The 14,518-nt window shown below is 47.5% G+C and overlaps 1 protein-coding gene across 2 annotated transcripts in view; it reads left to right on the forward strand.

Annotated features, from left to right (window-relative positions):
• Positions 1 to 3,179: 3,179 nt before the first annotated feature.
• Positions 3,180 to 14,518, forward strand: part of UGT8 (UDP glycosyltransferase 8) — a 46,221-nt gene continuing 34,882 nt past the window's right edge. The window contains exon 1 of one of the 2 annotated variants that reach the window (XM_032969146.2): positions 3,180 to 3,397. Coding sequence is in view for 1 of the 2 variants with exons in the window: in XM_032969145.2 (XP_032825036.2) it covers positions 4,359 to 4,454 (96 nt within the window). In the remaining variant the exon portion in view is untranslated. Of the gene's footprint in view, positions 3,398 to 3,552; positions 4,455 to 14,518 lie in introns of those variants that run through there. The other variant, XM_032969145.2, reaches the window with a different exon arrangement.

The following is a 14,518-nucleotide window of genomic DNA, read 5'->3' on the forward strand; positions in this document are numbered from 1 at the left end:
TTTTTGCCCGACAAATCGGGTTATTGGTTTTAATGGAATTAAACCCGATTTTGCCGATTAAAACCTGGCTTTATTATCGGCGTCTCGTGCACACTTCAATCCTGCTCGTCGTCTTCGTCGTCGCTCTCGCTGCTGGACTCGGCGTTGTTTGTCGCCGGCGTCGGGTAGTCGTAGAACGCGTTGAGGTTCCACTTAACGAAGACGAGCTTCTCGACTGTGTTGGGCGCCAGGCTGTTCCTCAACTTGGAATGGATAAATCCCATCGTCGAGAGGTTTCGCTCGGACGCAGCAGCAGCGGTCCACGTGGCCATGCCGCCGTGCGCGTGACCCACGCGCACGTCGGCTGAGCCCTGGCCCCGGCCAGAACGCCGCCAATGGGTGGGTGCATGCGACTGAAATCCCGACTTCACTTTAATAAAACCGGATTTGTGCAGGGTCCAGGTGCTCCGGTTTTATATAAAAACCGATTAAAACCCGAATGAATAAAACCGGGCCGTGCCAGCCTTGGCGGTCATCCAGAACAGACCGTAACAACGTATAACGACGCAATGCCCTATCAACAAACATACGAAGGAGACATCAGCGATGCAGTTCGGTGCTTCTGATGCGATTGTCTGGCTTGGCCACCTGGACGTGAAATTGTAATCGTTGGTCTCCATCGACATCAGCAGCCATACGACAGAAGAAGAAGCGAGGTGATTTTATGATCGCTGTCTCGGCTATACCGTAGACATCGTGTCAATCGGGACTTTGTCCCCACTAGAATATGTTCTGCCTCTTCATACTCTCTTTCTACTCGTGGTACCAGCACTGTATCAAGTATACGTCCTTGTATATTATTCGCCTATTGACGTCCTGGAGTCTTTAAAATCGTACCAATAAAATTACGTTATTGTTTTATTCTCAAAACATTGTAACAATTGAACGTGATGTAATTTTTTATGGAATGTATTTGCACACGCTGTAACGGGCAATAAAACATTTTAGTATCTCAGTGTAAGCATAAGAGCTGAACACTGGCTCATTCATGGTTTGGGGCCACGTAATGGCCCGTAGGGCTCCATTGATTCGAGCATCAATTTCGTATGTAAAGCTGATTGCAAACTATATAAGAATTCAAGAAAAGTTTAACTTTTATATTTGGAGCGTGGTGCGATGATGGGTGGTAACACTGGCAGGAGTTCGGTCTATCGGCTTGGCAGGTGAAACTCTGGCGAAAGTGTCCTTAAAATTCGCGTCGCAAAATACAATACCGTACAACAAAAATCGATTCTTGAACCGAATACAAAAACCCTGATTGGTGACGGTGAACTCATCTGCAGCGGTAGCAGCCAATGTTCTCACAACTTCCAGAAGATTAAGACATCCCCTTTGCAAGGGGCCGTCCTTAAATGACGTCACGCGATTTTGGACGATTTTTGACCCCCCCCCCTCATCACAGACCCCCCTCAGACCCCCCCTCAAATATGACGTCACAAAGCTCTGCCCCCCCCCCCCAAAATATATATAAAACATGCTTCAAATCGCTTTAAACTATTGTGATTGTAGTGCGTATTTAATGTGGCGCTGCACACTGATGTTGTAGGAGAAAACATTTATTAAAACGTCTATTTAAGTAAGTAGAACGTGTTGTCCATATTTATTTAAAGTTGCGCGTTTTGATGTGACGTCACATTTCTCAAACTCCCCCCCCCCCCCCTCCTCGTCACAAATGTCTGACCCCCCCCGCCCCACCGTCATTTATGGACGACTCCAACGCTGGCGAAAGTATCCTTAAAATTCGCGTCGCAAAACGCAATACCGTACAACAACAAAATCGATCCTTGAACCGAATATAAAAAAAACCCTGATTGGTGATGGTGAACTCATCTGCAGCGGTAGCAGCCAATGTTCTCACAACTTCCAGAAGATGAAGACATCCCCGTTGCAAGTCGCCCATTCGTAATAGAACGCATCATTTTTTCCCGTCCAGCTGATGTCGCTGTTTAATCAAAAAGACCTGCGCCGCAACGTCTCTCGCCTCTTCAGTTGGAAGAGGTGGCGGGTGGGGGGGAGTCAGACGACCGGCCATGAGCAAGTGTTGGAAATTCCACGTTACTATGGCCGGAGGACTACATAGCTCCGAGAACTCGCGCCGCATGTTTTAGAGGCATCAGTTTTACTGTGAATGAAAGGGGCCGTTCATAAATTACGTCACGCACCTAGGGGGGGGGAGGGGGTCAGACATTTGTGACGATGTGTGACGATGAGGGGGGGGGGTTTGAGAAATGTGACGTCACATAAAAATGCGCAACTTTAAATAAATATAGACAACACGTTCTACTTAATTTTAATGTTTTCTCCTACAACATCAGAGTGCAGCGCCACATTAAATACGCACTACAATGACAATAGTTTAAAGCGATTTGAAGCATGTTTTTTTTGGGGGGGGGGGCAGAGCTTTGTGACGTCATATTTGAGGGGGGGTCTGACTTTTTGTGACGTCGTGTGACTAGGGGGGGGGGGGGATAAAAAATCGTCCAAAATCGCGTGACGTCATTTATGGACGGCCCCTAAGACGCAGTTCCCGGCAGCCACGATGAGCGCGGTTGGCTTCGTACGAAATAAGTTCAACACACATACCGTACGTACAAACATTAATATAGTGATTTGGTTATATGAAAAACATACATTTGTATACAATTTACATGGGTTTTAAAATCATGAATTCTTAATCTGTGTGGTTGTTAAACGCAGTAACCGGAGAAACCCCACCACGCATGAGAATGTCACAATACTCCGCACAGATGGATTTAATAATTAATTCAAGAATGGATTGAGGTGGGTGAGCGGGGGTTAGGAGACAGGAGAGAGAGGGAGGGACGAGAGTGAGGGAGTGGAAGTTGTAGACACACGAAACGCCGCACAGATGGGTTTAATCATCCATCCAATACAGGATTGATGGCATGGTGGAGGTGAGGGAGAGACGACAAAGGGAGTGGAGAGACGTGGGAGGAGGGACACGTGGGAGGGTGGAGACGTGGGGTGGTGGGGAGACGTGGGGTGGGGGGGGAGACGTGGGGTGGGGGGGAGACGTGGGGTGGGGGGCTCTGCCACAGATGGATGGAGGAGGGGTTGGTGGAGTTGAGGATGGAGGAGGGAGGGGGGGTGACAAGGCGAGATATGCAGGGAGGAGAGTGAGGTGGGGGTATAGGGCAGGTAGGATATGAAGGTGTGGTTGAAGGAAGGCTGTCCAGAGGACCAGGTGGGTGGGTTGCCACGTACATAAGCGAGGGCGGGTGGAAGCTGAAGTGAGCTGCTCTCTACCTGGAGTCGCCTTCACGTCCACTGAAATCGACTTCGTCCCGAACCTTTAACGGGAAGACTGTTGCCGAGGCTCGAAGGGAATTTTCACCAGGTACGCAGCACACGCAGAGCACGCCCGTGTGTGTGTGTTGGTGGGTTCGTGTTGCATGTTGTTGTTGTTGTCGCTGAGAGGTTGTTGTTGTTGTTGTCGTTTTGTGTCCCGGCGTTTGTGTGCGCGCTTGTGGCGCGGTATTTCGTGCGGTGCGCTGCCGCGGTCCCGGCAATAATCGCGAGTTCTGTTCCAGACCGAGTGGTATCTGAACCGGTCCTGCGCGGCCACCTTAGGTCAACTCGACCTTAAACGAGTACCGTCAGTGATGCACTATGAGAACGTCAGCGCTGGCCAGAATATTTTTTTTTGTATTTTATTTTACCAGGTATGGTGCACTGAGCTATAGAGCTATTTTTTTTGTAAAGCGATCTGGCCACAAAAGATGACTCAACGAAGTGGCTTGTAATGTGTGAGATTTATAGCAGTCGCCAAATACTCTGAACGCGTGATGTTGATTCTAAATGATGTGGAGGGAAAACCCGGAGGACTTCGGGGGGGGGGGGGGGGATCCACGCGTCCACGTGGAGAGAAAGAACACGAAAATTCCAAATATACATGCATCAAGATCGGAATCGAGCCCACGACCTCTTGTAAACTTGGCGAGGTAGTTAACATCTTGGCACCGAGGCGCGCCCAACAAAGACTTGCCACAGGCGCAGTGGCGTCTACAAACCAACTTGCCCCTACCGTGTGGCGTGCGGGGCTTTACAACATTATGTGTAGCCTCTACGGGAGATCCTTGTCTTAAAGGCGTTCAACGCTTTTAACGCGTGGGATTCAAGCGAACGTATGGGGGGTGTTTTTTTTGTAATGTGGTGGGCACATTTTCATCGAGAGGAGGACGAGCATGACACTGTGTGTGAATCTTGGCAACCCAGTTTTTTTAGCGAGTGTAAAAAAAAATAGACTGGCTCGTTTAGCCGCCAGACAACTAGCCTAGCCTGTTTGTCAGCGTCATTTAATGTTGTCGACGATTATTCCGTCTGCCCCTTACGAACTTTTTCCGCCATATCGTGCAACCGTGCCTCCCCACCTGGGCCTTCACATCTATTCCGAGGTCCTCTTTTTTTGTTTTCCGTTTGCCGGTTTCCGTTGCATCAGTTTTTTTGTGTGGATAACCCCTTTGCGTTTTCCATCCTTCGTCGATGTCAAGGCCATTGCAGGCTCTTCATCTTGTTCTTCCTGATTTAAAATGCCGACCGTCTCTTATCCAATTCTCGTTCTGACTTCTGCATTGCCCGTCTTAATTTGCCACTTTGTTCACAGGATGTTGTATAAGGCGATGCCGATCTAACGCATTTTCATATCGGACGATCTCCCGTAGAGTCTTCGGTTGTTAAGCGTGACAATTTTTTGCTCGTGGTTATCCTGAGCTCAGTTTTGCAGCCTCCTTGATTCAATTCTAACCTCCCCTGCAGGTCACATGTTCATTGGACGTCATCAAAACTGTGGTGTTGGCAAAAACAAGTTTTTACCATTATGTATCCGATCATGTTTTCGGGAAAAAACTTCTAATTTTCCTGCGAAAAACCTTGGCAAAAGTGTGTCCGCCACGTACGTTGGCACCTTCATGTGATCTTCTTTACGCCCGCTTCCTTTTTGTAAATATATTGTATTACTTCTAAATATACTTCAGTTACACCTCCAATTTGTGGGAGCTTGGATGACAGGATTAACTTCAATCGAGTCGAAAAGCTTTTCACGCTCCACAAAGGCCAGGCACAATGTTAATCGAGTATAATGGGTCCTTTCAAGCACCTGAATCACAGTATAAATGTAGATACAACTTTCCTAAACCCTGCTCTAATTGTATAAAAATGATATTCCCAATGATCCTTGCGAACAAGTTGTATTATATTTGAGCCATGAGGGGCTCACGGATCTGTCGTTTTTTTCCCCCCCTTTTTGAATGTAAGAAAGATTGAGGAATTTATTGTTTTTGTAAACATAATCAAGTAAATGTCTTTTAATTTCACAACTTCGCCTCGTCAGTGGCGTAGTAAGGACATTATTAGCTCAGGGGGTGCGGCAATCCGTCGTGTGGAGTCACAATATGCGGTTTATCTCCAACGGCCGCACCTAGGCTGCATTATAAATCGCGGCTCCTCTTGCCCGAACACATCGTTACGCTCTCGGTCTCGAATATTTAATGCTGTAGGGGTGCTCTGTTTTAAATAAGTTGTTGTTCTTTTTACACTCTAGTTGAAAACAAATCTCATGGTGGTTGTCAATGAGGGCCCCAACTCGTAAATTTAGCCACCAGGGGGGTGGCGGGGGGGGCGCGACAAGGCACCCCCCTGTGTGCTCCACGCTCGTTACGCTTCTGACCCTCGTGTATCCCAAAACGAGGCGATGCCACGGTGAACACGTTACAGTTCCGAGGGGGTGAGATGGGCACGATGAAATATGTTCACGCTATCAAGCGTGTGTGCAGCTCTTGCAGCCTTTTCTCACTTTGTAAATGTTCTTACAGAACAGGTTGGGTGCGCACACGTGATCCATAAACGAGGCCATTTCATCCGCCGCATCTTGTTTGCACGCATTGATTTTTAAATTCCATTACATACTTAAACATTTGAAGTTGTACTATGTATGTATGTTAAAATTATTTCGCACTATACGAAGCCAACCGCACTAATAGGAGGTGCGGGGGAAGGACAAGTGTAATGCTTAAAACAATTAGTTATTGTTCTTTTTTGTAATACACAAACGAAGGCAATGGTGTACCATGGTCGACATGGACACTGGTACAGGGAATGATGGGAGCCCCCCCTCCCCTGTCCAGTTTTCCTCCCTCATACTGTGGCGCCTCCACCCCTGCGGCCCGTGGGCCCTTGTGCAGCTGCACTCCCTGCACACTCCCCGTAGCTATGCCACTGTTTATCGGGTTGTTGTGTAAATATTCGACTGAATCGTCGCACCGCGCTTTGAGGACTCAATTCGAAAGCCGTGAGGCTCAATTCCCGTTGGGATGATTCACTGGGTCACTCATTTTCCTGGGGTCTGTGACCAAAAATGTACAACGGGTTTTGCCCTGTGGACAGACTGACCCTGCCATAGGAATGTGGAATTTTCACCACGAGGCTGATTTGCACGCCCAGTCCATTACTGAATGAGGCGACGATTCGATTCTGCAGTAGCGAACCCGCATCGTGAAGGGCCGAACAAAGCGCACGTGGTCAATGGTTACGTGTGGGGTACATCGTTACATCCGATTATTAACTCTCGCATCAAAACAAGTGTGAAGTGTAGATGTTATCAGTCATGTGGAGGTCACCACTCCCAACGTTGTGCAATCCGAGGAAGCCTCAACTGCTCGCCGACAACCTTAAGTGCCCTGCATCGTAGGTCCCGTGACTTGGACGAGCACGGGCGTCGTGACTTGGACGAGCACGGGCGTGTTGTGAGGAAGCTCCCCTTGAGCGGTTGCCCTCCACAGAGGGCTTCAACTCAGCCGGAACAGTCCGGAAAGCTGTTCCAAATAATTATTATGGCACATCACATCCATCTTGCCGTATTTCGTCCTGATTTTACGTACATAAAATCCTCTTCAGAAGAATATGGGGTCCAATAACATAGGTTTATTATGGACAGGTGTACTTTGCACTTGAGTGGTAGTGCCTTGCGCCGATAGTCCCACTCAAAGGCGGACTAGAAACGTTCCAGAAAATATCAGGGGAGATATTCAGTCCTGCTTGTACAGTAATCGATAATAATTTACATTACAACCTCTTTGTTAATACACTGCCGAACGAATGGTCCCCCCCCCCACCCCCGCGCAGTGTCAGATGTGCGGGTTCTTTAACCATACTTCACCACACTGGTCGGTGCATCATGAGTCCTCTTTGCCAGTACAAAAATATAATAATAGTTTTTTCTCCCTTTTTTTCTGGCAACAAAACTGAAACCTTTTTCTTTTTACAAGGAATCATGTCTACATTAACCACAATACCTGCGATCAGAATGCAAACAAAAAACACAGATAATAGCAGTTTGGTAAAAGGTGAGGGCCAGGACCAGTTTGGATATCAACCGCCTCTCATGTCAGCCGTGGCCTGCCTCGTCCTCTGGCCTTTTGGGCCACTGCAGCGTGACCTTTTCCTTCACCAATATCTCCTTGCAGTGACCCCTCACCACTTTTATTTCTCTCTCTCTCTCCTCTGTACGTTGCTGCATCTGCCAGCTGAGACGGCTTCCATCCTGTGTAGTGTTCCATGTGTGACGTGGCACAGGTGAAACCCACTGGGCGATTTTAAATTCTCATTTTCGATGGGGCCCTGGTTGCAGAAAACTGGTTACACTAGAAATAAAAATATCAGGGCTGCACCTGTAACCTTCACCTGTAAATAGTTAAGAGTGCAGAGTTGAACCTTCGTTGTTTATAGAAACAGACATGATAAGCTTTATTTTTCTTTTCAATAAACACACGTATGTTGAGTGGCTTTGGAGACAGCTTGAGGGTGTTTTTTGGCAGCCGTGTTTATACCAGTGGTGAAGAACACCTTGGGATCATCATAAGCATCATTCTGTTTCGTAAATATATGAAGGAGGCTCTCCTTCACATATCTGTCCCTCCCAGATAAATAACAAATAATCATACAAGCATTTTGTACACAAGTGCGTAATTAAGCTTCTCGATTCTGTTTCCGTAAGAAGCTGCCAGCCGCGTGGAGCAGAACGTCTGACATCATGTTGCCGAACGACATGTGTTGGTACGACCCGAATGACAAATAAACTAATACAACTAATACTATATTTATTTTACCAGGTAAGGCCGACTGAGAGCTATATAGCTATTTTTCAGAAGCGACCTGGCCACACAAATGATAGCTCAACAAAGTGGCTTATGTGGAATTTTATAGCGGCGTGATGTTCATTCTAATTGTGGAGGGGGGAAAAACCGGAGGACCCGGATAAAGTCCACGTGACCACAGGGAGAACATGCAAACTCCCAATTGTACAGGTATTGCGATCGAACCCACGACCTCTTGTATACCAGGCGAGGTAGTTAACATCTCACCACCGTGGCACCCGAAAACAACATCGCAAAAAGAGCTGTATGGCACAACCGTGAAAAACGTATGCGGTTAATCCAAATTTTACAATTGTTTCTACGTAGGCGTTCGCAGCAAATATTACGTTTCGTCGTACAGTGTATTGTGACTTTTTAACTAGAGCCCTCCACGACCCAGCGACAGAACCAATCAAAGGAAGGTGTGACTTAGTGGTCAATTGATTTGGGTTATCAGCAAGAGGACTGTTGAAAAGTAATACATTTTTTACGAAACTTTGTTCCCTATTTTACTAGTGCAGAGTCGTTAGTTTACTTCTGTAATATTGTTTTGTGCCGATTTAAGTGGATTGCACATTTTTGATTGGGTGCTGTGGTGTGTGTGTGCGCGTGCGCGAGATAAGGTTGTGAGGACGTGCGTATTTGGTGTGAATTTAATTTGGCCGCCTTTGCAAGAGGGAGGTGACCTTGCCGTGAGCGCGGTTAATGCCCCCCAATTTTCTCCATTAATTATCCGAGCGTGTAATGTCCTTAAGCGGGGCTATTATGGAACTCTTTGTAGCGTTTGAGTAATTTTTCTATCGTTTAAAATTTGCACACAAATCCACCTGCTGCTACTTTTTACCTTGCTGTCGCATTTTTGTGTGGGGGTGGTGGTGGTAGGAGGTGAAAGAGTAATTTTTTTTAATGAGTTTAGATTTTCCATCAATTATTTGGCCATTTTGAATGTGCACACTTTTAATTACTTAAGTACGATTCTCTTTCAGGTGTAATTTCTCTGCTTGATGTTTCCCAGCGACAAACAAATCTTCACCATTAACCCAAAAACCAAAGACTTATTTTCAAAGCAACCTAAATCCAACATTCACACCTTTTTTTAAAATATTGATCATTCGCACCTTTTTAAAATATTGATCATTCGCAAAATGGAAGGGGGGGGGGGAAAAACCGCCCCCCATGCCCTTTGGTATTTCACTGTAGCGTCCGTCACGTGATGATTACGTGCGGGCACCGACTGTTTGCCCACCCTTGACCTCGTTGACTCTGCGCTTAGTCGCCCTGTGCGTGATGGCGAAATGGCAGTGGCCAAATTTGTCACGTGGAAAGTAAAGTCGGAGCCCGTGCCTCGTGCGGCGGTGTTAGGAAGCCGCTGCACGTTAATTCCGGTTTGAAAACTAACTTCTTTCGAACTGCTCTTTGTGTTTAGTTTGCTGTCTTTCACTCGCACCTCCCAATCTTACCATGGTTGTCTATGTACGGTGCGAAAAAAGTTCAACATACTCTTTGGTTCTTTCGGTAAAGTCACGGAGAACCAAAGAGTATGGATCATTGCAGTCACGAAAACTTCAAATCTAGAAGTTCAACATACATATACGTACATTTGTGCATAGCGTAACTGCCATTGTCTGCAGTTTCGTTTATCCGAGCGTTTCACGCATCTGCTTTTCTTTGTAGTCCAACGAGTCGGGCGTGCAATGCAACCTGTGCCATCGAATGGCTCTATCTTGTCCTTCCTCATTCCCGTGAAGTAAACAACAAAAAAACCCAACTCTGAAGGGCGATGACATGACGCAACGCGATAAATGACTTCGGCTTTTGTACGGCTGATGATATAGATGCAGTGCAACGAGGACAATCTCACGTTAAGGTGGTCAAGCCAGACAACCGTCCTCGGTAGCAGCGGAGTTGTATCGCTGTCAATGATCAACATTAGCTCGCCCATGTCGGTATTGCCATTATAATCAGGGGGTGCATTTGTACGCGCGCACACACACACACGTATATATTATAATCCCACCGGAGCATCGCTGTCTGCGCCACTCAGTAATGAGGGATGCAAATGAAGATGCACTGTAAGGATCTCATAGATTACAGCTCATTAAGGCCCCTCTCTACATTGTCATATTTCAGTCTTGTCAGCCGGGGGGGGGGGGTGATACTTCCGCCGCTTGTGGTGTAATGCTTAACAGCAGTGGTGTGATGCTTAACAGCAGTGGTGTGATGCTTAACGGGTGTGATGGCAAATGGCACCGCTGGACTTGCCATCAAGAGGTCACCGGTTCAATCCACTTTTTCCAGCGCGGCAGTTGAAACAACGGCGTGTAGCGGTAGCGTAGAGGTTAGCGCGCCGTACTACGAACCTCGCCACCCGAGTTAGTTTCCCGCTCACGGCCACCGACACCAGTAACGATTATCTGAACCGGTCCCCAGCCTCCCCTAGGTCAACTCCGCCTGAAATGAGTACCTGGTGCGGTGCGTAAACATTGCCACTAGGGAGACAAAGACGTCTGGGCGTGGTGCTGGCCAACCAAACCCCTCGTGTGCCGTTCCCAGCCTTCATGGGTGCTCTCTAACAGCACTTGCCCCAACGGTATGTTAAGGCTATATGGGGGATCTTTGTTCTTTGTTTGCTTACGTGAGTGTGGGGAGTGGTGGTGCGGCGGTTAGCGTCCTGCGCAACGAACCCGGCAACCCGAATTCGATTCGCGCTCCTGACCACCATGATTAGATCTGAACCTGTCCTGGTCCTCCCCTAGGTCGACTCGGCCATCTAGTGTAAATGGGTTCTTCGCCACAGTTGGCTGATCGGCAGGTGACGTGCGGCAGAGTAAATTGGGGGCAACTCCCACCTCGTCCAGTATGGATGAGGAGGTCAAAACGTTCTCAAGAATGGCTCAAGAAATCTCTCCTGGTGGAGGTCCTTCTGTCAGCAGTTGCAGGGCTGCTCCTTTACCTTTAGGGGGAAATCGGTAATATTTAGAAGCAACAGTTATGCCCTTTGCCAAAATGCCAAATGTTTTGTATATTATATACGGGCGTTCTTAAGAGTTTCTTTGTGTGAGTGTGTGTAAATAGGTATAACAATATTTTCAAGGAGATCTGAACACCTGGCCAGGTAGAGGCGGCTTAGGACACCAAGAACAAAGGGAAGTAAAGTAGCGACACTCATCACAACCGGCCGAGTGCTAGGTGGCTGTCACAGGTGAGGGCTGCAGGTGGTGCATTTGCCAGCAACCCGGGTCACTTGATCCATTCGTTGCTCATCATCACGTCAATGTTAAATCGAAATGCATATCAGCCTTGGCAAATAAACTAAACTATAAACAATTTTTATTTTACCCGGTAAGGCCCACTGAGCTATATAGATCTTTTTCAGAAGCAAACTGGCCACACGATAGCTCAACAAAGTGGCTTATCGCGTGGAAATTTATAGCAGCAAAATACTCTAAACACATGTTTCTAAATGTGGAGGGAAAAACCGAATGACCTGGAGAAAAATCCACGCGGCCACGGGGAGAGAGAGACACGCAAACTCCAAATATACAGCGGGCGTCAGGGTCGAGAACGAACCCACGACCTCCTGCATACCAGGCGAGGTAGTTAACACCTCGCAAGATATTCACGACACGAGCACGGTCAATGGTGCTGCTGTGTGACGGTCAGCCAGATGGACTTGCCATCCATAGGGGCAGTTGGAAACGTGGGGCAAGTTTCTGAAATAATGCCCCACACTTCCTACCCCGCCCACCTCTCTACAGAATAAGTATACACACGCGTCCATGTTGTACAAAAAGCGTCCTCCCCACGGCCGCCTTGGAGTGCATCATTTCAGCAGCAACCGGTTTGGAGAGTTTTGCTTTGACTGAAGCAGTTCTGCTGAAAATATCCACGAGGTAGTCCTACTCCTGCACGCAGTCTGCGCAATGCAGTGCTCTCCCAAGAGGTGTATATGGGAGTTTTGTTCTGACCACCGTTTGCGCTGGCTTTTACCCAAGCACTTTATTTGTGGTTATAGCCGCATATTTTTTTTCGAAGGGCAGCTCACCGGCCCTTCTCTAATGGCTTCTTTGTCATCTTAGCGCTCGCTAGTAACGCATGAATAATCGTTTTTTTCCCCTCCAAGAAACGATGGACTTTGAGGCCATGCCTTCATTTTGCATGACCCATTTATGCGCACAATACACAGGGCGCCTGACAATTTGTCGACAAACAAATATTGCAAACACTCATGATGTTTGCACAACCGACCTGGGCCTGGCACCAGTTGCAACAAAAAAATTTAAACAGCTGCCGAGCACAGCTCCACCGGCCAGCCCCGAGGGCCCACAATATCAAACTGCCAGCAACAAACAGCACCACCAGAAGTTTGTAAAGGACAAGTGCGAACACGTTTCTTGATTGAGCAAGGTCATTGTAAAGAGCTTGAGGGGGAAGAGATGATGATGATGATGATGGGAGGAGGGAATTATAAAGCGGAGCAGTTGCGAGGGAAGAAGCGGAATGAGAAGTGGTGTGACCTCTAGTGTGGTTGAGTGGATGAGTGGACGACTCAGTCGGAGAGGTGAGCGAGTGGATGAATGTTTTGTGACCTGCGGTGAGCGAGTTGGTGAAGTTTGTGAGCGAATGAGTGGGTGACTGGGCATGTTGTGACATGCAAGTGTGGTTTTCGAACACGGTGTGATGGGTGTGATGAAATAGCCAGTGTCCGGTGATAGACAGTCCTCAACATGTGAAGAGGAACCAACGAGTGAAGGTCACCGCAACAGAAACCATGGCAGTCGTGATCGACGAGTGATGTGGAGGCGTGTGACCACCATTTTGAGTGAGTGACCTGAAGTGAATCGGTGAAGCATGTGTTGGCCTTATGGAGAGAGAAATATGGGGAGGAGGCATTGTCTGCTTATTGATTCAACTGCTTATATTCTCAACAGCGGCGTTCAATTAATGTCACGTGTCATGTACGTATTTGATCATTTTGTGTCAAACTGCGACCATTTTTTAAAATAGAAAGTGGCCATGTCCTTTAAAGATTAAGCAGTTCAGCAGCCATTTGTTTAAACAAGCCTGACTGCTTATGACAAATTGAAGATGTGGAACCGGACCAGAGTTTTATTTTTTTTTAAGAACACCAATGCCGCCGAAAATATGCGCTGCCAGAAATCTCGTGTGTGGCTGATTGAATGTGTCAAAAAACATGTATATGATTTTTTTTTGGAGAGAACATTTTGAGGAGATGGAAGCGTTATGCCATCTTGATAATTATGTTGGACTCCCCTTCTGTGCTGCCCCCCTCTGACCCACTGTCTCCCCATAGCCACCAAAAGCGGGTTTGCTGCGCACGACCTGCTGCGTACGGCTTTTAAAAGAGAACCAAGATTCATATTTACATAATCCTCGTATAATATTAACCTGGCAGCCCCATTCAGTGGCAAAGCCGGGTCTGTTCTTGCTTTTAAAACAACATTTTCTTTTCCGCACCGTGATTTAAAGCGGCCACGAAAGAACGGGCGTTGCGTAAAGGCGCAGCCACGCAATTTCTTTCCCACGCCACTGCTGGCAGAAGGGCCTACTTCTCTCGAGGCTATTTTTGGTCTACGCTTGCATGCTGGCCAGACGTATCTCATGCGAGTAGCCACGCTTTATCCCACCACACGTGTGACGGACATGTCGATCCACAAAATGTGCCATACCCATTTATGCAGCTCGGTACGCACAGGTGGGATGATATAAGAAACTTGCCTCATTGCGTCAATTGCCGCGTGAGGCAATTGAACCGAGGCTGCGACCTCGGGTGTGCTGACCATTGACACTGCGAGAGAATCGGCCACCCATTGTCGCATACGTAAACGCTCTGCACAGAGAAAGTTTAAAAAAATCTCACCGATTCGCGCAATTAGACTGCCAGAGTAAGCCCTGTTCTTCCGTTGGATTTCATTTGCCGAAGGGCAGGTCCCTGGCTCTCAAACTCTGTGCCACGGTGGTGAGATGTTAACTACCTCACCTGGTATTCATGAGGTCGTGGGTTCGATCCCGAACCGACGGTGTATTTAGAGTTTGCATGCTCTCCCCATAGTCTTGTGGATTTTTCTTCCGGTCCTCCGGTCCCACCCCCCCCCCCCATTTAGAGTATTTGGCTGCGATACATTTCCACATGATGATAAGCAACTTCGTTGAGCTATTATTTGTGGCCAGGTCGCTTCTGAAAAAAAGAGCTTTACAGCTCAGTGGGCCCTACCTGGTAATAATAAAATAAAAATAGGTTTGTTTAGAGTTTTTATTCCATTCTATCTCACTAGCCCTGTTTACCTCCCATCATCACGCGCTGCTGT

Source organism: Petromyzon marinus, chromosome 41 (genome assembly GCF_048934315.1).
Source record: "Petromyzon marinus isolate PM22_M1 ecotype Great Lakes invasive population chromosome 41, UKy_Petmar_22M1.pri1.0, whole genome shotgun sequence".
NCBI classification, from domain to species: Eukaryota; Metazoa; Chordata; class Hyperoartia; order Petromyzontiformes; family Petromyzontidae; genus Petromyzon; species Petromyzon marinus.